This window comes from Hyperolius riggenbachi, chromosome 3, assembly GCF_040937935.1.
Source record: "Hyperolius riggenbachi isolate aHypRig1 chromosome 3, aHypRig1.pri, whole genome shotgun sequence".
In the NCBI taxonomy this organism is placed as follows: domain Eukaryota; kingdom Metazoa; phylum Chordata; class Amphibia; order Anura; family Hyperoliidae; genus Hyperolius; species Hyperolius riggenbachi.
In genome coordinates, this window is record NC_090648.1 from 127,637,173 (window position 1) to 127,664,672 (window position 27,500).

General features: G+C 43.6%; 1 protein-coding gene across 1 annotated transcript in view; it reads left to right on the forward strand.

The window, feature by feature from the left end:
• The window catches only part of SNRNP27 (small nuclear ribonucleoprotein U4/U6.U5 subunit 27), a 52,134-nt gene extending 25,067 nt beyond the window's left edge, over positions 1 to 27,067 (forward strand). Inside the window, exons 3-6 of the mRNA XM_068274914.1 lie at positions 2,895 to 2,983; positions 12,514 to 12,593; positions 12,987 to 13,051; positions 26,828 to 27,067. Coding sequence (XP_068131015.1) covers positions 2,895 to 2,983; positions 12,514 to 12,593; positions 12,987 to 13,051; positions 26,828 to 26,882 — 289 coding nt within the window. The 3' untranslated portion in view covers positions 26,883 to 27,067. The remainder of the gene's footprint in view (positions 1 to 2,894; positions 2,984 to 12,513; positions 12,594 to 12,986; positions 13,052 to 26,827) is intronic.
• Positions 27,068 to 27,500: the final 433 nt, after the last annotated feature.

The window sequence follows — 27,500 nt, forward strand, 5'->3', positions numbered from 1 at the left end:
AAGGGGACCAAAGTCCTATGAGCACCTTTAGGCTTTACAGGGGTGCTTACAATTTAGCACCCACAAAATGCCAGGACAGTAAACGCACCCCACAAATGACCCCATTTTGGAAAGTAGACACTCCAAAGTATTCAGAGAGGGGCATGGTGAGTCCGTGGCAGAAGATTTCTTTTTTTTTTTTTTCCCTCAGTGTCATTTTCCGCTAACTTGTGACAAAGAATAAAATCTACTATGAACTCACCATGCCTCTTAGTGGACACTTTGGGATGTCTTCTTCCAAAATTGGGTCATTTGGGGGGTATTTATACAATCCTGGAATTCTAGCACCTCATGAAACATGACAGGTGCTCAGAAAAGTCAGAGATGCCTGAAAATGGGAAAATTCACTTTTGGCACCATAGTTTGTAAACGCTATAACTTATACCCAAAGCAATAAATAATGCACTTATTGGATTTTTTTTTTTTTTTTTTATCAAAGACATGTAGCACAATAAATTTGGACAAAAATGTGTATAGAAATGTTACTCTATTTGAAAAATGTCAGCACAAAGTTAAAATATATATATTTTTTTTTATACAAAATTCATGTCTCTTTTGATAAATATAATAAAAACTAAAAGTCACAGCAGCAATCAAATAGCACCAAAAGAAAGCTGTATTAGTGACAAGAAAAGAAGGTAAAATTCATTTAGGTGGTAGGTTGTATGACTGAGCAATAAACCGTTAAAGCTGCAGTGGTCTGAATGAAAAAAAGTGTCTGGTCTTTAAGGGGTTTTATGATTGCAGTCCTTAAGTGGTTAAAGGGACTCCGAGCACCTCTCATGGGCATGCCTTTAAGACTTCGATCAGTACTGCAAAGTACTTAAAGATGCATACCTTTCTGTAGCTTGTGCTCTCCTCTTTCATTTGATGCATGAATCGCCGTTCTACACCAAATCGTTTTCATTCAATTTAAATATTGCGTCTGCCATCTTGGCTATGCTATAACTTCCGGGTCACCCGTCTTCTCTGTTAGAGAAGTGCATCCCTGAATGAAGCAGGAAGAGGAAGTGACACGCATGGCCATTGCAAGAGGCTCCTCCAGAGGGGTCATAGCATAACTTTGTTGGAAGTCATCTGGCTTAAAGGTATGCCCAAGAGAGGTGCTCGGAGTCCCTTTAATATCCAGCTCGGCTGAGAATCTAGTGTGGTGTACAGGAGCCACTCAACATTACTTGAAGATCTACTGGATCTTTGACATTATGCCCCTCCCCCCAGTGCCTTGTTTTACTCTTCTCTCACCACCCACAAGCCACTCCATCATCGTCCTGCACCCTCTATAACTAGACTGGGATTCGGTCCTGATCCCTGCAGGTGACAGTAATCATGTGTGGTTGAGGCTTTGGCCACAAAAATGTCAACTGCTGCTAATAAAATGGCTCCATACATGCGTTAGTACCATCGGAGTGTGCTTTACAATTCTCCATAACATGTTTCTTCACTCCCTCCTCTGTCTGGCTTTCTTTCAAAGAATCTGATCTGCATGCTTGTTCAGCATGTATGGCTAAAAGTATTGGAGGAAGAGCACCAGTGGGACAGCCAGTCAATGAGTATTGTTTAAAAGGAAATAAATATGGCATACCCCTCTTACCTCAGGTTACCTTTAAAGTGTAACTGTCAGGCATAAAATCAAAGATGAATTATTTGTTTTTATCTGGTTAACAAGTAATAAGTATGCTAACGAGGCAATCCAAAAGTTAAAAATTATTCTTACTTCTCCATAAAAGATCATTCCCCAGTTTCCCTGGCTCTTATTTGGTACATGTGCTGCACAAAGGAAGTTGCAGGGCATGCTGGGTTCCCCCCCCCCTTACTTCCCCTCAGACTTAACTAATGCAGCCTGATTGGCTGAAGCCTCTTCCCCTCCTGTTTTCCCCTCCCACACCTCCAGTTCCTCTCTGACTGGCCAATATTTCTCATGAGACCATGCACTTTCTACTGCGGAGCTGGGTGGACCATTGCACAGACCATGCACTTTCTACTGCGGAGCTGGGTGGCAGTGTCTGAAGACTGGGAGGGGGCGTGCAATGCATACACAATCAGGCAGAGTAGAGTAAGGGAGGAAATATCAGGATTGGCTTCAAGATGGACACAGTCAAAATGTAAAATCCTAAGAAGGATTCCCCCCCCCCCCCCCCCCCCTTTTTTTTTTTTTCTTTTTTTTTTTTTTTCTCCTTCTTCTTCTTCTATAGAAAATCACTCACTAAAATCAAAATGTGGACAGTGCAATACATATGTTATGTAAGTAGAGCAAGTATTTGTCTAGTTGTTTTTTTTGGATTTTTTTTCTTAGATAGTATGGCTGACCGCTCCTCTTTAACTACAAGCACTGATAACTGTAGTTGAAAATCAGTAGTCCAGTCAGTAGAAGCACCCGAATGGCAAGACGAATTTACAGTGCAAGGGTCAGCACCGCTGTAGTGTAATTTCAAGCTCTTTATTCAAGAATCATGTATAAAATAATAAAAGCTGCTGTGTGTGTATATTAACAACTGCAGCATTACGGGTTTTTGATTGCCAGTGTTATATACACTGCAAGACCCCTGGTACCCAGTACCAGCAGGGATTGGCTGATGCCGGATACATATGCTTGCCGGTTGCTTGAGCAATCAGGCTGCTAAATCCGTAGATGTATGGGCACCTAAACTGTTTATGGTAATGCAGCTGTGCACTTATTACAGTGAATGAATGTGTATTTTATAAATGGGCCCTTTAGCCTGGTGTATGTGTGCAAGTGACCGTTGTACAGGGTTTCTTTGGAAGGGATTAGGATTAGCCTATTGGTGTTATTCTGGACTCTCTGTGATGTTTGTATGTGCGCACCTCTATGATACCATTTGATTTGTGAACTACAGGTCTCCTCGCAGACACCGGTCCTCCTCCCTCTCCCCCACCAGACTAAAGGACAAGGATGGCAAAGTGGCAAAGGAGCGACAGATAGCAGGTCAGTGTGTTTGTAAACATATATTTCTCCTCCAGTACGGCCCCCACATTGAGTACACAGGCTCCTCTCTGCAGGAAACAGACTGAATAAACATTCTTAATTAGAACCACCCCACCCTCCATAAATAGGTGCACCACCCATCATGCCTCACTTTTCACTGTTTCCTGTTCTCAGGTACACAGGCTGATACAGGGAAGTAGGTGATCCTGTGCTGCAGTCATTAGGATACCGAAGTCTTCCAGGCTACTTAACTGGGCATGAGAAGCGTCAGTGTGCTGGCCAGCATGGTGTTGCGGCTGGCAAACACACCGGGGAAGAAAGCGGCTCACCTTTCCGGTGGTTTTGAGGCTTGAGTGGTGCAGTGGCTCTGCTGGAGTCTCCACTGGCAGGCATTCTCATGCGCGCGGCGATGGGTCTCCGGTAGTTGGAAGGTGCACGGGCAAAGTATGTCATGCTTCCGCGCCACTACTGATACCGCGTACCGGGAAGAGCCAGAACTTTCTCAGTCGGCCACTCTATATAGCGGCTAGTCCGCTTTTGAGAAAGTACCAGCCCTGGACAAAGCACCTTCGCTGAGTGTTTGCAGCTTAGACAACAGTTAAGATGACCAGAACTAGAAGCTAGCTGCAGAAGGGTTGGGGCTGGCAGACAGGAATCTGTTTTAAGCAGTTCCTTAAGGAGAAAGATTGTTCAGAGTGAGGATGAAGCATTAGACCATACCTCGATCTGAACTTATGGAAAGGACTGTCTGGCCAGTCTACGCCTAATGCGGTTACTACAGCGCCAGGACAGGTTTGATATAACTGTTTCCTCTTATTACATTATGTGTATTCTGTACAGATTGCAAGAAGTCAGATACCATATGTGAAGCAGATGAATTCTAGGTGTTTTTGTATACATTTTCTTCACACTCCCTGTTAACCTTACAGCTTGCTGCATAGGTGCAAGGGTTTTGGCTGCTTACCTTTATGAAATGTTTTTACTTTTAATTGTAATGCTCATTAGTTCCTATTGTTCAATTCACAGTATATGCATACTAAACTGAAATTGTTTCTCAATGCATTGCTATGGAAAAGCTAATCTGCTAAGACATCCGTTTGTTTTCAGCTGATTTGTTCTAATTTTATGCATAAGGCCTGCACCCTCTTAGGCCCGGTGCACACCAAAAACCGCTAGCAGATCCGCAAAATGCTAGCAGATTTTGAAACGCTTTTTCTGTAGCGTTTCAGCTAGCGTTTTGCGGTTTTGTGTAGCGCTTTTGGTGTAGTAGGTTTCATATATTGTTACAGTAAAGCTGTTACTGAACAGCTTCTGTAACAAAAACACCGGCAAAACCGCTCTGAACAGGCGTTTTTTAAGAGCAGTTTGCGTTTTTCCTATACTTAACATTGAGGCAGAAACGCATCCACAATCCAAAAAAATGCCTCACCCCGGGTGTATGCATTTCTGCAAAACGCCTCCCGCTCTGGTGTGAACCACCCCATTGAGATACATTGACCAAGCGGATCCGCAGGTGTCTGAAATAAAGGTACTGCATTCCTGGAGGAAAGCTGAGCCATCTGGTTATAATACAAAAACCTATTGGTCAGATAATAATAATAGTAGTAATAATAATAATAATAATAATAATAATAATCAGATAGGTTGATGGGTATTTCAACATACTTACCATGGAATTCATATGCTCAGTTACTCCACTAATCATGCTTATGCTGATTGAGGCTAACTAGTCTGATGTGCAGGTGTGTGTGGTAATTAAGTCCTAACATGTGAGTTACCTAGTTACTCATGGAAAGTCTCAGGGCTCGTTCCCACTATCGCGAATCTGCATGCGTCCAACGCATGCAGATCCGCACGTGTAATGCAAGTGGATGTGCCTGTTTCCACTGTAGCGTTGTTGAGGTGCGTTTTTTTCAGCGTGAAAAAAACGCACAAAAGAGCCAACGATTTCGCCTGCGTCGGGAATCCGTGCGAATCGCCGCTAATGTATTTAATAGTAAAAACGCATGCGTTTGTTACATGCGTTTTTACCCGCGATTTCGCGTGCGGTTTCGCACCTTTTTCAATTTTATTTAGCCCTGGCAGTGTCATGGTTAATTTCGCATGGCACCCTGCCATGCGAAATCGCATGCGAAATCGCGGGTAAAAACGCATGCGGAAACGCATCCGCATGCGTTTTTACAAGCTTCGGAATGCGGCCGAAATCGCGTCGCAACAGTGGGAACGAGCCCTGAAGAAGCTGAACTGGGCTATCTGAAGAGCTGGTTGTGACCCATAGCTGATTTCAGAATGAATTATTAAAAGGTAACTTTTAATAATCCTCTGAGGCTAGGCTCTCAGTGAGCGTTCTGTTCCCTGTTACAGCGGAAAATAGCACCGCAGGTTATTCGCAGGTGATGTACAGTCAATGAACAGTGTACTTAACTGTTGACGCGCAAGGTGCGCAATAACACACTGCAGACAGTGCTGCACACCCTTCTCAAAGCGCAGCCGCCGTCACACTGTGAATGTTGCTTTGGCTGGCACAATGCGCTAAGCGGCGTTACAAACTGGCTTACCTGATGCAGATATTCCGTATCATTTTTTTTTGGGGGGGGGGGGGGGGGGGTTCAACATCCAATCAGGTGGTAACTGGAGACAGGAATGTTTCCATATAGTTGCAGGTTTTTGGCCATGTAGCACTGAAGTCTATTATCTGGGAATTTACATTGGTTATGGATAAATGGATGGACTGGCTGTGCACCTTTTGGATGGTCACCTGGAAGGGTGGCATATTAAAGAGACTCTGTAACAACAAAAACCTCCCCTGGGGGGTACTCACCTCGGGTGGGGGAAGCCTCCGGATCCTAATGAGGCTTCCCACGCCGTCCTCTGTCCCACGGGGGTCTCGCCGCAGCCCTCCGAACAGCCGGCGACTGTGCCGACTGTCAGTTCAATATTTACCTTTGCTGGCTCCAGCGGGGGCGCTGTGGCGACTTTCGGCACGGAAATAGACGGAAATACCCGATCTCCGTCGGGTCCGCTCTACTGTGCAGGCGCCGGAAACTTGCGCCTGCGCAGTAGAGCAGACCCGACTGAGATCGGGTATTTCCGCCTACTTCGGCGCCGAGAGGCATCAGAGCGCCTGCGCAGGAGCCAGGAAGGTAAATATTGCGTCACCTCTGTACGGAGGGCTACAGCGGGACCCCCGAGGGACGCAGGACGGCGTGGGAAGCCTCATTAGGATCCTGAGGCTTCCCCCACCCAAGGTGAGTACCCCCCAGGGGCCGTTTTGTCGTTACAGTTCCTCTTTAACCACCCTGGCGTTCTATTGAGATCGCCAGGGCGGCTGCGGGAGGGTTTTTTTTTAATAAAAAAAAAACTATTTCATGCAGCCAACTGAAAGTTGGCTGCATGAAAGCCCACTAGAGGGCGCTCCGGAGGTGTTCTTCTGATCGCCTCCGGCAAGCATAAGTAACAAGGAAGGCTGCAATGAGCAGCCTTCCTTGTTTGGCTTTCATCGTCGCCTTGGCGACGAGCGGAGTGACGTCCTGACGTCAGCCGCCTCCGATCCAGCCCTTAGCGCTGGCCGGAACTATTTGTTCCGGCTGCGCAGGGCTCGGGCGGCTGGGGGGACCCTCTTTCGCCGCTGCTCGCGGTGGATTGCCGCAGAGCAGCGGCGATCAGGCAGCACACGCGGCTGGCAAAGTGCCGGCTGCGTGTGCTGCTTTTTATTTGATCAAAATCGGCCCAGCAGGGCCTGAGCGGCACCCTCTGGCGGTAATGGACGAGCTGAGCTCGTCCATACTGCTAAGGTGGTTAAAGGCAGCCAACTATCCTTTTGTGGGATAGAAAACAGCCTAGTTGGTTTTAGCCTATGCTAACTGAGGCTTGTGCATGTCATGTACTTTTTGCTCTGTTTTTCTGCCATTTGAAAACTATTGGAAAAGGTCACACTGCACATAATGGGTGCAATGTTAAAAAAAAAAAAGGTATTCTCTTACCACAGGAATACAATGCAGGTCTTGCATTATTTAGATGGTTCCCAAACCACTTTGCACTGTGTCATGTCACATTGTCTTTAAGGACTGGGACCCACTATAAAGCGCAAATCACTATTGCAATCGCTAGCGATTTGTGGTAGCGCTTTCAGAAGCTATTTTCCTGCTCCTATATAATGCATTGGAAAGGACACACTTCCAGAACGCTGCATGTCCCGCGATTACTATTTGCCGAATCACATCACTCTAAATGGAACCTATCCCATTAAATTTACATTGGTAAAATGTTCAGAGTAGTCGTTAGCGATTTAAAGCGTTCTCTAAACACTCTTGTGGGTTCCTATCCTCATGATTACTACACCAACCGGTTGTGGCGGAGTGTGCCAAGGTACCCTCCATCCATGGTAACTGTAAAAGAGTGGCCCCAAAAACTTCTTCCTGCAGCCAGGTGCTAATTGCTCTGAACATAAGGGGTGTAGCAATAGTCATAGCAGCTGCTATGGGGGCCTGGAGCATTGGGGGCCCAGATAGTACTTAATGTATTCACCATTCACTTTTTTTTGGGTGCTTCTCAACCCCAAGATGTTATCTCAGGGCCCATGAACTAGGTACAGTGCTGATTGCATGATAATGCAAAGTGCCCATTTACCTCATATCCATAGGGAAGGGGCAGGTGGCATTGCCTACATCTGAGGGCCCCCTGATAGTTTTGCTATGGGGCCCCGTAATCTCTAGCTACGCCACTACTGAGTATTGATCGTTTTTGGCTGGAATCACTCTGCCCTTTACATATTGCATGAATTGATGTGGGAACTACAATGGAGACTGGACATAGAATGTAATACAAAGCCTGCATGCAGCGAGTTAGAATTATGTGATCCGTTACAACAACTGATGTGTGAACAGGCTCATAGAATTGTGTGGGCAGTGATCTTGACGTGCAGAATTACTCTGCAATACAATGGATGAAGTGTGAAGGGGTCCTTACCTGTTATATGAATGCAAAGAGGCCAGGTATTGCTGCAAGACTGTCCTAAACTACATGAATAGTTACTGGGTTATGCTAACCAGCTGACCCGCTTTACAGATTTTGTTTTTAGCTAAAGGTCTGCCTTTGCTCTAGTGATTGGCAGGACTTTACAATGTCATGGACATTCTGAAGACATTCAGTTCCACCTGATAGTAATCCAGGCCACTGCCTGGAATATTTAATTCAGAAATACTGGCCCTAGTCAAATCTTCGAGATTGTCTAGTAATATCCAGATCTCCATACCAGGATAGGTATAATGCCGCAAAGCTGAGACTAACTAGCATTGTCCCGGAGCTGATCAATCCAATCCGTCAGTTCAGAACTTAAGGCTGGTAGAAGTGATGGTACTGTACATATGCTCAGTTACTTCATTCTTTGGAGCCAGAGTTTTCTAAGCTAACCCATTATGTGATCATTAAAATGGCTTTATTTCAGTTCTGGTCAGCTAGTTAACACAATCCTCACGCTTTGTAGCAGAGTCTGTATGGTACTAGCTTGTAGTACACGTTTGGCTGTTGATAGTGCTAATAATATTTCACCTATCAAGGATCCGGTGTGGAATGAAATCTGAATCCGAAACTAATCAATCAAGCTAACCAATCCTTGAGTGGTTATGGGATCCTTACTCAATGAATGGCTAGTGTCACAGGGAGAGATGTGTTCCTGGGTTACAAGAAAGCAATGAAACTAAGTTACACTGCACATGCAACCTTTGCCTTGCATACAGTAAAGCACTCAGCCAACGAAAAGTTGCTGTACTGCTTCTGACTCACATGTAAGGTGATCATGCACATAAAGCTACTGTAATCCATTGTAATGCTTCACATTGATCATGCTCTGAATGTTGCATAGACTTACTATTGCAGTAGGATTTGCCGTATCAGGTTGCTTCTGTAAAATTTCATCTCTGTGTTCCACGGAACGGAGCCAAACTCCAATCTGGCATAGGTTCTAAAATTGTTTTCTGGAAAGCAGTGTAAGCAATGGGCCATTACAGTCGCAGGCTGGCTCATCCAATGGGCCATTACCAGTGTCAGGCCTATCTAATAGGCCATTACCAATGTTAGGCTTATCTATTGGCTTGCTGCCAACTGGGTGTATACAGTACACCATTACCATTTTCAGACTTGATCTATCTGGCCTTGTTTTGGCCAACATTTCTACAAGAGTACATTAGGAAATTGTGCGCCATTCTTCTGCATAGGCTGAACTCTGAGAGTAGCAGTAATAATTCACAAAAAGTTATGCGAGACGAGCAGCTTTAGGGTACTTAGAGAGTACTAAAGGCTGGTGTGGATCAAACAACCACCTCATTCTTTGCAGGGCAAAGATATGGCCTTTACATACACCTTAAAGCTCAGTGACAAGGGGGCTTAGACAAACCATACAGCATGTCTACATCCCAGCAGGTAGAAAACTACCGAATAAAGTTATAACAAATTCCACCAGAGCAATTTCAGAAGACACTACAGGATTGACGTTTTGAATCACCCCGCCCTAAGAGTAAGACTAGTTCTCTGTGGTCTCTCAATGTGGGGGCCGTACTGGAGGACGAAAGAGAAAATACCTGTTGGACCTACCGGTAATGGGTATTTCTAGGAGTCCTCCAGGACGGCCCCCAAGATACCCTGCCCTACTATTCATAAAAGGGGAAGCAATATATTAAAATGTAAGGGGTGTGCACCCATGATGGTTCGTTCTCTGGGAAAAGTAAGGCATGATGGGTGGTGCACCTATTTATGGAGGGTGGGGTGGTTCTAATTAGGAATGTTTATTCAGTCTGTGTTTCCTGAAGAGAGGAGCCTGTGTACTCTCAATGTGGGGGCCGTCCTGGAGTACTCCTATAAATACCCATTACCGGTAGGTCTAACAGGTATTTTCTGAGACTTTCTTTAGTCCAGCATTTAAACTATGCACTGTAACTGGTGTGTCACATAATCTCAAGAGCCCCTTAAAGGGACTCCGAGCTCTAAAAAGAAACTAAATTGGTACTCACCTGGGGCTTCCTGCAGCCCACCATAGGTCGCTAGGTCCCCTGGCGTGGTCCTGGCTCCTCTCCCGGTCCCTCCACTGCATACTGCACCGGGACACCCGCGCCGGGTGTCGGGCTCCCACTTCCTGAACGGGGACGCTCTTCGTCATTACGGCGACCGCTGCGCGTCATCACGGCGGCCGGCGTGACAGTACTGCGCAAGCGCGGCTAAATCACGCATGCGCAGTACTGTCATGCCAGCCGCCGTAATGACGAAGAACGTTCAGGAAGTGGGAGCCCGACACCCGGCGCGGGTTTCCCCGATGCAGTATGCGGGAGAGGAGCCAGGACCACGCCGGGGGACCTCCCGACCTATGGTGGGCTGCAGGAAGCCCCAGGTGAGTACCAATTTTTTTTTTTTTTTTTTTTTTTTTATAGAGGTCAGAGTCCCTTTAAAGGACAACTGTAACGAGAGGGATATAAAGGCTGCCATATTTATTTCCTTTTAAGCAATACTAGTTGCCTGGATGTCCTGCTGATCCTCTGCCTCTAATATGTTTAGCCATAGACCTTGAACAATAATGCAGCAGATCAGGTGTTTCTGACATTTCCAGATCTGACCAGATTAGCTGCATGCTTGTTTCTGGTGTGATTCAGACACTACTGCAGCCAAATAGACCAGCAGAGCTGCCGGGCAACTGGTATTGTTTAAAAGGAAATAAATATGGCAGCCTCCATATCCCTCTCTTTACAGTTTCCCTTTAAAGTGTATTGCTATATCAAAGAGCAAGCCATGGTATTTATGGCTGTAGCTTTCAGATGTGGCTGTTGTCTGTCTCACTGGGTGACTGTAGTTTTGAGAATGCTGGACCAGCAGTATTCCTGTCAGCAGGGAGATGGCTGTTTTGTTTATGTCAGAGTCAAGTCAGACCTTGCGCACTTGAAGATCTGAACAGTGTGATTTCATCAAATAACCCCGGTACCACACCTGCTGAAAAGGCCCTCCCATTGCACAACATTATGGCATGCATACTTAAAGCGGAACTGAAACCTGTTAAAAAAAAAAAAAAGTTTCACTTACCTGGGGCTTCTACCAGCCCCCTGCAGCCGCCCTGTGCCCTTGCCCTCCTGGACTGATCCTCTGTTCCCCCGCCGCACCTCACTTTTTTTTTCTAGTACTGGAAACCGACTTCTAAGTCGACCTCCACAGCATCCTGGCCACGCGTATCCTAGTATGCGTTCCTGTAGCCAGGAGCACACTGCGCAGGCGCAGTACGAGAAACTCTCTACTGTGCCTGCGCAGTATGCGTCCCGCTACAGGAGTGTGAAAGAGGATATGCACGGCAAGGGCCGCACAGGCGCAGTGCACTCAACTGCATGAAGTGAAAGTGAGCTGCGGCATGGGACCAGAGCATCGGTGAGTGGCTGTGTGGGAACAGGATGGCTGCAAAGGGCTGGCTGAAGCCCCAGGTAAGTGAAACTAATCAAGTTTTCATACCCCATTTCTTAAAGGAAATCTGAGACAAAACAAAAGCATTTATACTTGCCTGGAGCTTCCTTTAGGCCGTGCGCTCCCTGGCCATCCTCCCGGGATGCTCTGATCATCCGCTGGCCTGTCTGGTCTCTCTCTCATAAATTGCGTCTGTGGTGGCACCTAAGGTTCTGCCGGGCACCCAAGTTTCCTGCTTCAATGTAAACTAATGAGCAGGGCTGTGGAGTTGGTACAAAAATCTTCCGACTCCTCAGTTTATGAAACCATGACTCCGACTCCGGGTACCCAAAATAGCTCCGACTCCTCGACTCCGACTCCTTAGTCTAATACTTACCAGGGCTGTGGATTTTGTACAAAAATCATCCGACTCATTAGTTTATGAAATCAACGACTCCGACTCCGGGTGCCCAAAATTGCCCGACTCCTCGACTACGACTCCACAGCCCTGCTAATGAGCACAACTGTAGGTGGATATAATCCTTTAGAGGACACCTGAACTGAGAGGTGTGTGTGTTGCCATATTTATTTCCTTTTAAACAATACCAGTTGCCTGGCTATCCTGCTGATGTCTTTGGGTGCAGGAATTTCTGTATCCTACACCTCAAACAAGAATGCAGCTAATATAGCCAGACTTCAGTCAGCCTGATCTGCATGGTTGGTTAGGGTTTGTGGCTAAAGTATTCGAGGCAGAGGATCAGCAGGACAACCAGGCAACCGGTATTGCTTAAAAAGAAATAAATCTGGCAGCCTCCATCTCCCTCTTAGTTCAGATGTAGTTAAACCCATCCCAGTGTTATCATTCAGGGTTCAAACCACATTATAATTACACGGCAGCACATTGCAACTTCTGTTCCTATGCAGTGAGGTACCAGTTCCATTCAGTTTCACAAACAGGACCACACACATTTCCAAGGACTGATGCAGAAAATACATGAAATGCTATGTTATTTGTCATAGATGCCTTCTCTAGTGCTGATTTAACTTGGTGTTGTATGAGCATGGGATATTTACCTTACATGAGATTTTAATCAATCATTTATTTTTGTTCTCTGCAGCTGAGGATCTGGAAGGAAAGACAGAAGAGGAGATAGAAATGATAAAGCTGATGGGTTTTGGCTCCTTTAACACCACCAAGGTAAGTTCCTATACTTGCATTGATTTTGGTGGTGCATGTTTTGTTTGCAGAACTTTTTTTGCTTGCTTTACTGTGTTTTTTTTTTTCATAGCTACAATCACTGCTTTCAGTTTTGGTGATAGTTTGGATTCTTTAATGTTTTTTGGACCAATTAAATACAAGATCTTCTTCTTCTTTCAATCTGAATCAACTTACCGAAAATATGATCATTGGCTGAAAATGGTAGCATTAACTTTTAGTGTATCCAGAGCTGTAGATGAAATGTGTCCTGTGCAGGACTGCCCACATTATTTCTCTGACTTTATATAATGTATTGAGCACTGCAGGTTCTGGTCACTCTTCTGCACTGTGCAGATAGCTTCATGTTGTAATGGCTGTTTTCCTTTGTTACAGGGGAGGAAAGTGGACGGGTCAGTTAATGCATACGCCATAAATGTATCACAAAAGCGGAAATACAGGTAAGAACTTATATTGCCTTTTTAATCTGGACAGGTGAACTTTCATTTTATATTCAGCGCACAGTCACTCCTCACACATGATCGCTCCACGTCTGTCAATTTTAAAGACAGACCGTGAAGAATTGAACTTCAGCCCAATCAGTAGCTGATACCCCCTTTTACATGATAAATCTATTTCTTTTCACAAATGGATCATCATTGGGCTGCTGATATTGTGGAGAAACCCCTCCCACGGGAAACTGTGAGGACCATGGTCCTGGAAGTTTTCTGTCTGTGAACCTTGGTGCATTGTGGGAAATGGCTGTTTAAAGCGGTTTGCAACTGCCAAAAAAAAAAAAGCAAGCAGCACTGACATCACATGCCAGCAGTTAAAATGTCACTGTGTGGTAAATGTCAGAATGGAAATCAGAGAGAGGAAAGATTTTACAATGGGCAAACACTGACTAAATCATTTATACATAATTATTGTAAAAATAAAGCACTTTTTTATTACATTATTTTCACTGGGGAAAGCTCCTCTTTAACCAGTTCACCCCCAAGGGTTTTTACCCTAACGGACCAGAGCAATTTTCATCTCAGTGCGCCTCCCTTTAATTCCCTAATAACTTCATTACTACGTATCACAACAAAATGATCTATACCTCGTTTTTTTCCGCCACCAATTAGGCTTTCTGTGGGTAGTAAATTTTGCTCAGAATTTTGTTTTTATTCTAAATGTGTTTTAACTGGAAAAATAAGAAAATAATGGAAGAAATTCATTATTTCTCAGTTTTCTGCCATTATAGTTTTGAAGAGACTCTAACAAAACTTTCAGCCTTATTTCTTCTATCCTATAAGTTCCTATACCTGTTCTAATGTAGTCAGGATTACTGCAGCCTTTCCTAGTTGCACAGTGGCTGTGTTATCTCTGTTATATAATCGAATCTTTCCTTTGCTGGCTTTGTCAGTTCAGGCAGCAGTGTGCTGCTCTACTGTGATAGGATAGAAGTTATGCACACCCTCCCCAGGCCCCCTGCAGGCTCTGTATGAGTCACAGACTGAGCTTCTCTGAGCCTGTCACATGCTGGTTAGCAGCCATGTTTTTTGTTTGTAAACACTGCCTAAGGGCTGGTGCACACTGAGTGGCTTTTTCAGCGTTTCTGCAGCCGCTTGCGGCTGCGGATCCGCTTGGTCAATGTATCTCAATGGGGTGGTGCACACCAGAGCTGGAGGCGTTTTGCAGAAACGAAAAATGCCGGGGTGAGGCATTTCTTGGATTTCGGATGCGTTTCTGCCTCAATGTTAAGTATAGGAAAAACGCAAACCGCTTTGAAAAACGCCTGTTCAGAGCGGTTTTGCCGGCGTTTTTTTTACAGAAGCTGTTCAGTAACAGCTTTACTGTAACAATATATGATATGTACTATACTGAAATCCGCTGCAGCAATCCGCAAAACGCCATAGAAAAAGAAGAAAAAGCGTTTCAAAATCTGCTAGCATTTTGCGGATCTGCTAGCGGTTTTTGGTGTGCACCACTGGCAATTACAAGCCAGGATCTCAGCACTGGGTGGCAGAAACAGCAAAGAGGGGCCCAGGAGAACATAATGAATAGAATGGTATGCTTTTTATTGTAAGAATTTTAGGGTACAGATTCTCTTTAAAATTAAACGCTCTCCTGTGCATAAAACGGACGTGTATATATATATATATATATATATATATATATATATATATATATATATATATATATATATATATATATATATATATATATATATATATATATATATATATATATATATATATATATATATATATATATATATATATATATATATATTCTTTCCGGTTCATAATTACAAGCTCCTATGTGGTAAAGTAAAAGTAATTTTCCCTCATAAAATATATTTTAAAAAAAGCTGACTCTCTAAGGCAACTATTCATGACTTTTGGAGAGAAAGAGCCCCCCCCCCCCCCCCCCCCCCCTAAAAGGATGTAAAAAAAAAAATTACTACTTTGTAGTAATGGGGAAAACTTAAAGGGGTTTGTGGCACCTTGGACGTTAATAAGAAACAAGGCAAGGGTCTCTTTCTTTTAAAAGGTAGTGATTACAATGAGTAGGATAACATAAAATCCTTTTATAATCAACCTAATGCAAAGCTGGTATAAAGCCTTTCAAGCAAACTTTGGAAGGATTGTTTGAGTATCATCCTTCTAGAGTGACATAGAATGTGTAAAACAAGCCTTTGCAGACAATTTCAGAGAATGTTCAAATAAAATAACTGTTTGGGAAGTGTAGACCCTTACTAAACCTGGAATCCATCAATCAAATACATGAAATTTAGAATTGAATTTATGTATTGTTAGATTTTACTTGACCCCAGATGCCTATGTACACCCATAGGGGAAAGGTCTAAAGCTTCCTAAGATTTGGCAGTCAAGCGTTCTCTGGATACTATTGATTATGTTCCCCCTTCTTTGTTTGCCTACAATGAAAGCAGTTTCTCTTACAGCCATAACTTCAGCTAAAAATTTTAGTGAATTAGCTCTATCCTTTTTTCTATGGTTTTTGAAGATAGTGATTTTGAAGGCAAGCAAGGAATACTTAAAGAGAATCTGTACTCTAAAATTCTTACCAAAAAAAAGCATACCATTCTATTCCTTATGTACTCCTGGACCCCTCTGTGCTGTTTCTGCCACTCTCTGCTGCAAACCTGGCTTGTAATTGCCAGTTTTAGGCAGTGTTTACAAACAAACTAACCAGCTTGTAATAGGCTCGCATAAGCAGAGTGTGTGAGTCACACAGAGCCTGCAGGGGGCCTGGAGAGGGTGTGTATCGCTTCTATCCAATCACAAGCAGCCCTGCACATTCCAGTCTGACTGCCTCTGCCCGACAGAGGAGAGAAGATTAGATCATATAACAGAGATAATACAGTCCCTGTGCAAGTAGGAAAGGCTGCAGTAAGACAGACCACATTAGAACAGGCATAGGAACTTATAGGATAGAAGAAATAAGGCGGAACATTTTGTTATGGTGGCCATACACGGTACAATAAAAACGTTCGATTTTCCCGTTTATTCGATCTAAATGATCGAATTGAATGAAAGTTGAAAATATTTTTTTGTTTCGATCAAGAAATTCGAACGATTATCCCGTTTTTTCGGGAAAAATGATCGGACATGCTGGAAAAATCTTTATATTCGATCTAACGGAATAATCTAAATTATCTAATTGAAAAATTGTACCATGTATGGCCACCTTTAGAGTCTCTTTAAAGTAGCAGATATGTCATAAAATCTAGAAGATGGTTCCTCTGACATGCTGTCCCAATCCAGAAAACGACAAGGAAAAATGACATAGCCTAGCCATAAGAAGACTACTGGTGTATTTAGACAAGGTTAAGGATTTCATGAGAGCAGCTGCCCTATTCTTACCCTACTCTGGGATGAACAGAGTATGTACAGCATCTAAGAAAGCCATAGTGCGCTGGATTAAGCTTTGTGTCCTGGAGTGTTGCAAGTTTATTGGTCAGGTACCTCCACAGCAGATTAAGGCTTTATCCCTTCAAATTACACCTGAAGTAACTTGTGAGATCTTAAAACCTTCCCTGTCTGTAGAATTTTTTTAAATGCTGTACCTGAGAGGGAAATGTACAGTAACTTCTTTGGGACTGCAGTTTCTGGCCCCTTTAAGGACCAGAGGCTTTTTTTTTTCTTCTGTTTTCATTTCCTGGTCGCTGTGATTGGCTCACAGCGATTAGGAGGTCAGAAGCCAATGAAAACTGCTCCTGATCGATAGGAGGAAAGTTCACTTCCTCCAGGAAGAGCGATCGGCCTAGGGCCAAGGTAAGCCACGGCATAGAATGTATGCGGCATCGGAGTTACAGAGCCGCAGATGCAGCGTAGATTCTTCTTACCACGGTCCCAATGCGGTTAACTTACATTCAGAATACTGGGCCATCCCAGACATTTCAGGAGATGTTTATCGGTACATGGACTTAAAAGGTGACTCAGCATTGTAGTAGAAGGAAGTTCTTTCCAGGACTAAATGTAGTTCGGATAAATAAATTGCAACCTGGTCAAAAGACCTAGATCTTCCCATTTCTGTTCGCTATTCATCCAAAAATGTCTTGCTGTACAAATCACTGGGAAGTAAACCTAAACTGTGAGGAATATTGACTGACCTATTTATTTCCTTTTTAAACCATGCACATTGCCTGGCTGTCCTGGTGCTCGCCTTCCTATAATATTGTTAGCATGCCAATCAAGTGTTTCTGACTGGATTGGCTACATGATTGTTTCAGGTGTGTGTGATTTAGAGACTGCTGCAGCCGAACAGAGCAGCAGGATGCTAGACAACTGGTATTGTTTAAAATAAATAACTGACAGCCATTCATATTCCCCTCAGTTCAGGTGTACTTTAAAACAAAGATGCACATCTCACCGGTATAATCCAGGGCTGTGGAGTCGGTCCAAAAATCCGCCGACTCCGACTCCTCAGTTTAGGATTCCATCGACTCCGACTCCACGACTCCGACTCCTCTAATTTGCATATTACAATTTTGTTGATTAAAAGTATGTAACATGAAATTCGTCTCTTAACTGCCAACGCTTAGGAATTTTACAAGACAACTGAAGTGAGAAGGATATGTAGACTACTATATTTATTCCCTTTGGACTAAAACTAGTCCTTGGTAAGAGTACTTGTAAAAGGTACAAACCGGAACAAAGAACATCTATCAGGCCCTAGGCAATGTAAGTGTGGGTACATGTAAGAATGATGTTACAGGTACTCTGCAGGGGAATGAGGAGATTGTAAACAGACAACACCTCTGTGTTCAATGTGCACAGCATTCTCAGTGGATTCCCTGCAGCTCTGTGGGGAGTGCATATGTAGAGTATAGTACTACTGTGTAACAAAGTAAACCTGAGACAGATGAAATTAAAGTTTTATACATACCTGGGGCTTCCTCCAGCAGCCTTCAGGATAATCAGTCCCTTGTTGTCCTCCTCCGCCACCTGGATCTTCTGCTATGAGTCCAGGTACTTGAGCCAGTCAGGCGTAATGCGCATGCACACACTCCGCCGCCGGGAGCGTACTACACCGGCGCAGCACTATTGCGCAGGTGGAGAATGTTCCTGGCTGTGGGAGCGGCATGCGGCCGGACAGCGCTGACTGGCTGAATTACCAGGACTCATAGCAGAAGATCCGGGTGGTGGAGGACAGCGAGGGACTGATTAGCCTGAAGGGGGCTGGAGGAAGCCCCAGGTATGTATAAAACTTTACTTTTCATCCGTCTCAGTTACCCTTTAATTTGTAGTCACCAAACTAAATTTTAATAACATATCACATTATTTGATTTCATCAGCAAAGGGAGTGCATACATTTGCATAAATCAGCATCAATGCAGAATTATTTCCATCTCGTTGACCATCTCTATTAGTGACACAGCTACACATCAGGCTTTATTCTTACAGCATAGATGTTATTTAGTATATATTAGAGATTCCTGTGTACACATCATATATACAGTCACAATCAGATATGTATATCTGACCTTAAAAATACGGGGACTGCTTTATTGAAGCAGCACAAGTAACTAATTTTGATTGGTTTATTTCATTTTTGTGGACTAAGCACAGCTATTACTGTATATATACTGTATATATACATTATTTTTAATGACTATTATCTGAGAAATAGAACATTTTATCATATTTTCTATTTTAATTACAGTTACAAATTCATTAGGAGTCGGAGTCGGTGCATTTTTTCCCGACTCCGACTCCAGGCACCCAAAATTGCCCGACTCCACGACTCCGACTCCACAGCCCTGGTATAATCCCCAAGATCTCCCTGTTGTTGGTGCTTTCTACTGCCTGCAAAAATAAGCAAGCTGAATCGTATGGCCAGCAGAGGGCGCAGTGAGTCAGTTTGTGTAGAGATACAATGGGAACATGGTCCATCCAGCACATCTGGAATTAAAAGAACCTGTAATGAGTAAAAGGGCTGCTGGGGGGATGCCTCTGGATCCGATTGATGCTTTCCCTGTCCTCCTCCGGCCAGAAGGAGTAAGAACGGTAGTAAGTAGTGTAATGCACCCAGCACGCTGCTTGTGGAGGAGAAGGATCCGCACATCAGGCACTCCTGCACTTAAACCGCATCTACACGCGTAGATGCGGCGGCGATGTTCCTTATCAATCGAGCCGCTGATGCGGCTCGATTGATAAGATCCGACAGGATTGATCTCCCCACCGCCAATTCCCTGCTCGTTCCCCGCGAGGGGACAATGGCAGGGAATCGAGCAGAAGATAAGCAGCACGGGGACGAGCGGGTATCGAATCCGGCGCGAGCGGGGACGCGGCGGGGTCGCGGAAGAGGCGATACGGCGGCTAATCGAGCCGCCGGATCGCCGCCTCATCTACACGTGTAGATGAGGCTTAACACCCTGTCTACCGTGGTCACACTGTGTACTGTTCATTTGCTCATTGCCCAGGATCTGTCATCTCTCCACTATCCTGTCCAGCGAACAACTTGGATCACATCCACCTCCCAGCAAGTGGCCACTGCCCAGGATCTGCTGTTACTCAGCTTTGCATTTATTAATAGCTGCTATTTGTTTTGATAAGTTCACGATGCAGTAAAATGTATAAACCTGACAGAAAATGACATCAATTTGACAGTATGATATAAATTTCTGTCAATGCCTGTTTGTAAATGTTACTGTGTATTGTGAATTTAATGCTAAAGCTTGATTTGAAGAAAATCGAAATTGCCATTTTTGATAGAAATAAAATCGCAATTCAATTTTTTTTTCCTAAAATCGCGCAGGCCTAGCACCATGTACATATTTACCTTCCCCGGCTCCAGCACAGGCACAGTAGCGGCGCTCGGATCAGGGTCCAGTCGGGTCCGCTCTACTGTGCAGGCGCGAGTCTGCCTGATCTGAGCTGAGAGCTGCTACTGCACCTGCACTGGAGCTGGGGAAGGTATATAATGCAGGCGCTACTGCCAGCCACGGCCTGACAAATGGCTTACGAGCGGCACATCGAGACTACTGTGGGACGGAGGAAGCCTCAATCGGATCCAGAGGCTTCCCCCTCCTGAGGTAAGTACCCCCCAGGGGCCTTTTTTGTTAAGTACAGGTTTTCTTTAAATTATTTCCAAGACCATATTCGGGGGCAGTGTTTTCAGCCCACACCTGGGTTTAGTGAATTGAATTTTGTGCTGCTGCAATTGCATGCAGCGCCCTCACAAGAATGCATTTTTAGTAAATTCAGGCTAGTCCACTGCTATTTAAAAAGTGCTTTTTCTGTTTTGGCCCAGTCTTTGCACTCCTAATTCTCTGTCTGCTGCCATGTGTGTTCCAGCTTTGGGTTCCCTATAGTTTGTCCTCAAGGCCCTTTTTTACACTTGCCGTGTTGTGGTACTCTTCCCCCACCACAGCTTGTCACAGTGGCCTTTGAGTCTTTGAGACTTGCCACACTCTTTGGGTGCAACACGATGAAATGGACGTGCTCCGAGTGCCACAGAAATAACGCATAATCTGCAGTGCATTACCCTGCAACTCCTGGAAGTGCACAAGAATTGGCATGTTGTCGTTCTTTTTTTTTTTTTTTAAATTTAATTTCCCTGGACCCAGCGCAGCTATACCGTGTGGTGCGATTTTTCAGCTGCAACTGCAACTCATAAGTGTAAAAGGGATCCTAAAGCAAACCTGAAGCAAGGAAAACCTCCTCAGGTCAGATACTTACTGTGGAGACGGCGCTGGAACGAGGGCACAGAGAGAAGACCGGGAAGGTGCTATGGGATCCAGAGCCTTCCCTCTAGATAGGGGAGTATCTAACTTTCGGGTCACTTTAATAGCCATTGTGTGGTTTCGGGATGAAAATGGGTCCCATTGTCAATTGTGCATGCTGCAAGGTGTTGGTCGGGTGTGAGGCGGTATGGCATCCTATTTCGGAACGAGCGACAGAACGACGAAACCCATGCCACTGCCGCCGCAATGTATAAATGTACTCGGTGTGCATGGATACATTACCTGACCTGTAGCAGCCTTCTGCGTGGTGTCCGTCCATCTCCCCGGCTTCTAACAGGTGCATACACGCTGGCCATGCATAGTGTCTGACGCCAGGAGCTATGCCCCGCCAGTGTGTATGTAGCTGATAGACTCTAGAGAGATGGATACCACGCAGAGGCTGCTACAGGACAGATAATGTATAAATGCACTGACACACTGGGGAGGCACATTTATTCATTAGGTGGGCAGCCACAAGGCGGACGTGCCGGGCTCAGACGATTCCCTGAAAGATTTCATGCTGAAATCTGGTGGGAATTGGCCTTCAGTATATGGGCAGCTACCACTAGAGACACATTTATCTCATCATCATCATATTTGATTAGAGATAAACTTGTCTCTCTGCCGATTCTGCCCATAATCTGCTGATGTATGGCTACCATCACACACACACTACACACTACACATTACACATTTTTAAATATCTGTTCAATTTAAGAATCGCAATTAATTTTTCTGACTGACTGGTCATATTTTTGAAAAGTTACAATGTACCACACACACATGTTCAATTTTCCCCAATTATGATAAATGATTGAAAAATGAGAAAATTGCTTGGTTGTATATATTAATAAATTGACTCACACTATTCAATTTTCTTAAAAACTGATCAGAAAAATCCACCATTCCTGATCTATTTTATCGAATAAGAACAGGAAATGGGATTTCTTGCTGAAATAAAGTCTTCGATTTTTCGGGGAATCTGATGTTGTTGTTTTTTTTTAATCAAATTGTTTTTAATCAACTTGCCATAAAGTGATCATTTTATTGTATCGTAGGCCACCTTAACATCCAGAACCGCTGGTGTATAGCAAGCCTATAGCCTATAAATTTTACACAGCCACATCAACCCAACATGCAGACAGCCTGTTTCAGACTTTTGGTCTTCCTCCGTACATGGCAGGGATTAATATGGCTCTATTGGATTGAACCAGTACAACAGAAAACAGTCCCCCTATACTTTCCCAGTGGTTGTAGGTCACCCCGAGCTGCTTGGGTATTCTGATTTCAAAGCCAATATGAGAGTCTGAGACCACATACGACTGCTGACTGATTAGAAGGCTGCATTATGATAGCTGGTAGGTCATAAATCTCATCTCGGTAAAGCATTTGTTAGAAAGGGGCTGGAGAGAACACAGCTGTGGGTATGTGCAGGCTTGCACATTCACAGCTTTTCTTCTCACTATATATTTTTTAGCAACACCAGTATGTCCTGAGTTGAGAGTTGCAAACATTTTCCACTTGACGGACCATTTCTGAAATGGCTTACATAGGTTCTCCATGGTTTAGCAACCATTTTACTAAATCCGTGTCCCAATTAGGGATGGTCAGTGAAATGCAGAACTATGTACATTTTGTATGCAAATTTATGGAGCTTGAAAACGGATCAGTCAAAGTCCATATGGAATCGAGGTGGAATTTGATTGGTACATTTTCAAGCTGCATAATTTGCATGGTTGACCTTTCAGAGTCTCCATGTCAAGCTTCTACTCTGTGCTGTCCAGAAGATTTAGCTGGTTGAGGTTTATATTCGAGGGAGTCCTAGCAGGCACTAGTAGGAGGATTCCTCCAATGACAGGAGAATGGCTCTTTCTTTATGTTCCTCCTTACAGTGACACAAGCCTCTAGAGAAGAGTGTGTTGTACTGGGAGGACACATCCATTGTTACAGCTTTTACCAGCTTATTTTATTTTTCATTTAACGTCAGTGGTTTCTTGATATAAAAGATTATAGTGAGGAAAATGATGCCTTAATTAGATGTTTCTGAAAATATACACTAACGAAGTGCACAACAGCATTTGTCTGTAGGAGGTACTCTGTGATCACATAGAGGCAGCGTATCTCAATGGTTTCCAGGCAACAGTAGCAGGCGCCCATGAGGGGAAGCAGTAGAAAGCCTAACATCCTGGCATTGTGCTAGTATAGCTCTCATTCAGGATACATTGACACCCACTTCAAACATTTACTGTATGGTGGATGCACACATGGCATGCCAGTCCCACCCACATAATATCAACATATATTGCATTAATAATTGCATGGAAGACACTGATTCATATAATTTACAGTCTTTGATATTTACGGTTGCAGTGTACAATTCCAAGGAAGCATTATAAAGTGCGCTTGAGGTGAAAATAAACAATTATACTTATTCTCCTACTCCTAAGAATGACTTTTTTTTTTTTTCTTTAATTTTTTTTTCAGATATCCCATAGTTTTATTTTATATTTAAAGAGGAACTCCAGTGAAAATGATGTAGTAAAAAAAAGTGCTTCATTTTTTACCATAATTATGTATAAATGATTTAGTCAGTGTTTGCTCATTGTAAAATCTTTCCTCTCCTGATTTACATTCTGACATTTATCACATGGTGACATTTTTACTGTGGGCAGGTTATGTAGCTGCTCCTAGCTGTTTTGGCTGTTACAGACAGCTGTGAACAGCTATTTCTGTCTGTGAACATTGTTACATTGTGGCAGTTTGCCCAGAGTACCGCGGTACTCAGAGCTTCTTGTGGGAGGGGTTTCAGCACAAAATCAGTCATACAGCGCCCCCTGATGGTCTGTTTGTGAAAATCATTATATTTCCCATGTAAAAGGGGGGGTATCAGCTACTGATTGGGATAAAGTTCAATTCTAGGTTGGAGTTTCTCTTTAAATATCTACAAACTACATTGAATGTTTTGTTGCCTCTGCTCAGTGCCAGCCTTATAAGTGTGCCAGAGTTAAATAAAGGTCAATAGTTTACATATTTTTTATCTCCCTCTGCTCTCAGATGTTGTGTTCTGCTAGGAAAACGTTATGGATGTAATTTGCTTATCAGTGATGCTTACTATATTCCCCTCAAGGTACCAACAAGACAGAAGCTGTCACTTCCATGCCTAAACATTAACTCTTTCAGGCAGCAAAATAAAACAAGTAAAACAGCCTGGTTATTAATGTTTTGCACTGTACATACACATGTCGCCTCAGGTACACTTTAAGAACCTCTTCAGGATTTGTTTTTACTTCCGTAACTGAATGCAAGTGCGAGAGGAGATACAGCATTGCTTATTCTACGAAGATATTTTCAAATGGCCTGGTCACATTTGTTAGTTCTCCTAGATAAGGTGAAAAGTAATTGAATCAGATTTTTTTTAAATAAGTTTTCTTTAATTAGTTAAGCCCGGGGCCCACTACAGATCGCTGTATCAAACGGCTGGATTTGTACGGCATTTGGAAGCCTTGTGGAATCTACTGCCAGCAATTGCACAGCACTTCTGACTAGTATTTTTTGTTTGTTTTACCTTTTGTATGCTGTGCAAATAGTTTAACCTACTTGCAGGGCATATTGATGTCAATTTCCACCGGCTTTCAATGCTTAGCCCTGCCCCCTTGCACAAAAGGTCATAACATAGGTGCCTCTCTATCTCCAAATAGAGAAGCACCAATGCCCTACTTATCAAGGGGGTGAAAACTGACCTTAGTAGACCTGGCAGTTATTTAAAACTTTATTTGGCACCCAAAATTGCCCACAAAGTCATAGCAACATTGCGTTTGAAAAGGGATTCAAACATGGTTTTGCAGTGCTCCAGTCTTTTGCATAGGAGTGCAGCTGCTCCAAAAATGCTGCAGGACCACGAATGCAATTTGGCCAAATCAGTCGCTCTTATGGGTTCCCCTTCATTCACTTTCAACAGCAAAGCACTTTTTGGGATTGGTGGAAATACCAAACCGCAGCTGAAAGCACTCTAGTGCACCCCCAAATATTTCAACCTATTTTTATGGAGCAAAGTGGTAATTCTGCTGTTTAGTATCACCTTCCACACTCTGGCTTCTATTACATGGATGGATGAACATGCAAGCTTAATATGCTGTTAAACCACCAATCTTCCAGGCAATGAGGTTCATCTGGTCTCATAATGCAGTTGAATGGCTGTGTTTGTAATTTGGCACAGTGTTTAATCCACTGTAGAAAAAAACACCTTTTCAGATGTTCATGCTGGATATGGGTGCTACCCTTCTGCCCATGCTTGCTGCCTGCAAGCACCTGGCACATCCACAGGAGCAGCTGCCTGTGTGACAGAGGCCCGAAGATGGAACAGAAAGTAAAGGAGAGAGTTGTCTGAGGAAATCAGTATGGCAATTCTGGACAAGCATGGTAAACGCAATTTTATAGTCCAAATCAAGCAGCTTCATTCTCCTGTGACAACCGTTGCCAATACTATTAAGCAGGGCTGTGGAGTTGAAGTCGAGGAGTTGGAGCAATTTTGGGTACCTGGAGTCGGTGGTTTCATAAACTGAGGAGTCGAAGTCGGGAGCTGGATGACTTTTGTACTAAATCCGCAACCCTGGAAAATGTTAGACTATGGTGTCGGAGCCATTTTGGTTACCTGGAGTTGGGAGTCAGTGGTTTCATAAACTGAGGAGTCAGCGTTGGAGTCGGATGATTTTTGTACCAACATCACAGCCCTGCTATTAAAGAGAATCTGTACTGTGAAAATCTTACATAAATGTACCAGCCTGTTTGTTGTCTTCTCCTAGCCCCCTCTGTGACATTTTCGCAGCTCTCGGCTGCTTTTGTGGTGAAAAAATCACTGTTTTATTCATTGTTTTTTTGCAAGTAATGAAGATGGCTGCCAAACAGGAAATACATCTTCAGAGCAGGTGCCTGTTTGCAGTGGCTCCTCTCAAGCCTGAATTGACTGCAGGAATGTTACTCCCAGTGTTGCCTTAGCTGCTTGTCTGGGCTTTGAACTGATCTTTCTGCACTCACAGCTGTTCATAAGGTCACAGCTCTGTGAGCCTCAGACAGACTGCCTGTGACCAGAGACCTTGCCTGTGACTCACACACAGTACACAGGAGAGCAGAGGGGGGGCATGGAGGGTGTGCGCATAACTTCTCCCTATCACAGCAGACAGCACATTCCTCCCTGGGTCGACAAAGCTTGACAAAGAAAAGATTCGATATATTACAGACAGTGCAACTAGAAAAGACTGCAGTAATCCAGACCACATTAGAACAGGTATAGGAACTTATAGGATAGAAGAAATAAGGCTGAAAATTGTATTAGTCTTTTTAAGAAGTGCAGAGTTAATGGAGCTGTAGCCAATGTACCTGAATATGGCTGCAAGTGGAAACAAGATACCAAAATTAGCAAAAATAGTGAGAATGGTAGACTAAAAAGCAAGGGAAACTTTATAAAGCTATACAAAAGAAAACTCAAGTCAAAGAAACTCATGTCTGTTGCTTTAGGATCTGCTAGCCGTGCCTGTTTCGTAATCTACTTGAGCATGGTCACAATTTATATGATACACTTGGCTGGAATGACTGATATTGACTAATTCATCTAAGTGATCTGTATTGACAAAAAGCTTAATCTTCTTGGGTGAATGTTTTGTGTAAGTGTCGGATTACTGTTGCTTGTCTATAGTAACTTTGGCCGAAATGGAATGATCTATAGGTCACTACATTGCTGCGTTGCTCTCCAGCCAGTGTGAGCTGTAATGATACCAGTAGATGGCACTGTCTTTTGGAACACTGCCTAGGGCAGCCTATCTGCATTAAAAGCCCTTTGCAGACATATAATAAATAGCACAGGGTATACACAAAGTAATAGACATGGGAAAAACTGCTCTGATAATAGAACAGCCAGATGAAATGAGCACAGCAATGATTTACAGAAGTGGCGTACTAGCACTTTACCGAAGCTAATGTATTTCTTCTGTTTCTCTGTTTGCAGACAGTATATGAACCGGAAAGGGGGATTCAACAGACCACTAGACTTCATTGCCTGAGCCCTGATAGCAGCATGCTGAAGGATGGACTGTAATGTGGACTGAGAACTTCCCATCCACACTGCACATTATACATCAGTGTAAGGATCATGCATATTACAGAGGACTTTACCTTGTAGTAGTTCTGTGCAGTCTGGCATCATTTCCTAATCAATCCATTTTTATAAAATTGTGTGTGAACCCAACTTGGCTGATTTCCATAAGTTTCAGGAACCTTGTGTCTTCTTTCCTATGTAAAAGTGGCTGTTACTAAACGTTTTTCATAATTATTGTGTTTAAAGGACAGCTGATCTGTGAGGGTTATGTAGGAGGACATATTTATTTCCTTTTAAACAATGCAGTCTGCCTGCCCTCACTTCTAATACTATTAACCATACACCCTGAACAGGCATGCAAATCAGATGTTTGACACAAAGTGGGCCTAAACTCAGAACTTCGACTCTGCTCTAAGAGATAAGCAACAGTAGAATAACCTTTTTTTAAAGAAGAACATTTGTTCATTACAACTTATAGAACTTCTACAATAAACCTGTAGTGTTTTACTTCCTGGAATTCCTGGGAGCACAGAAAGGGTTAACCTTCAGTGTTTGCTGTTTACATATTAGCACAGAACAATGC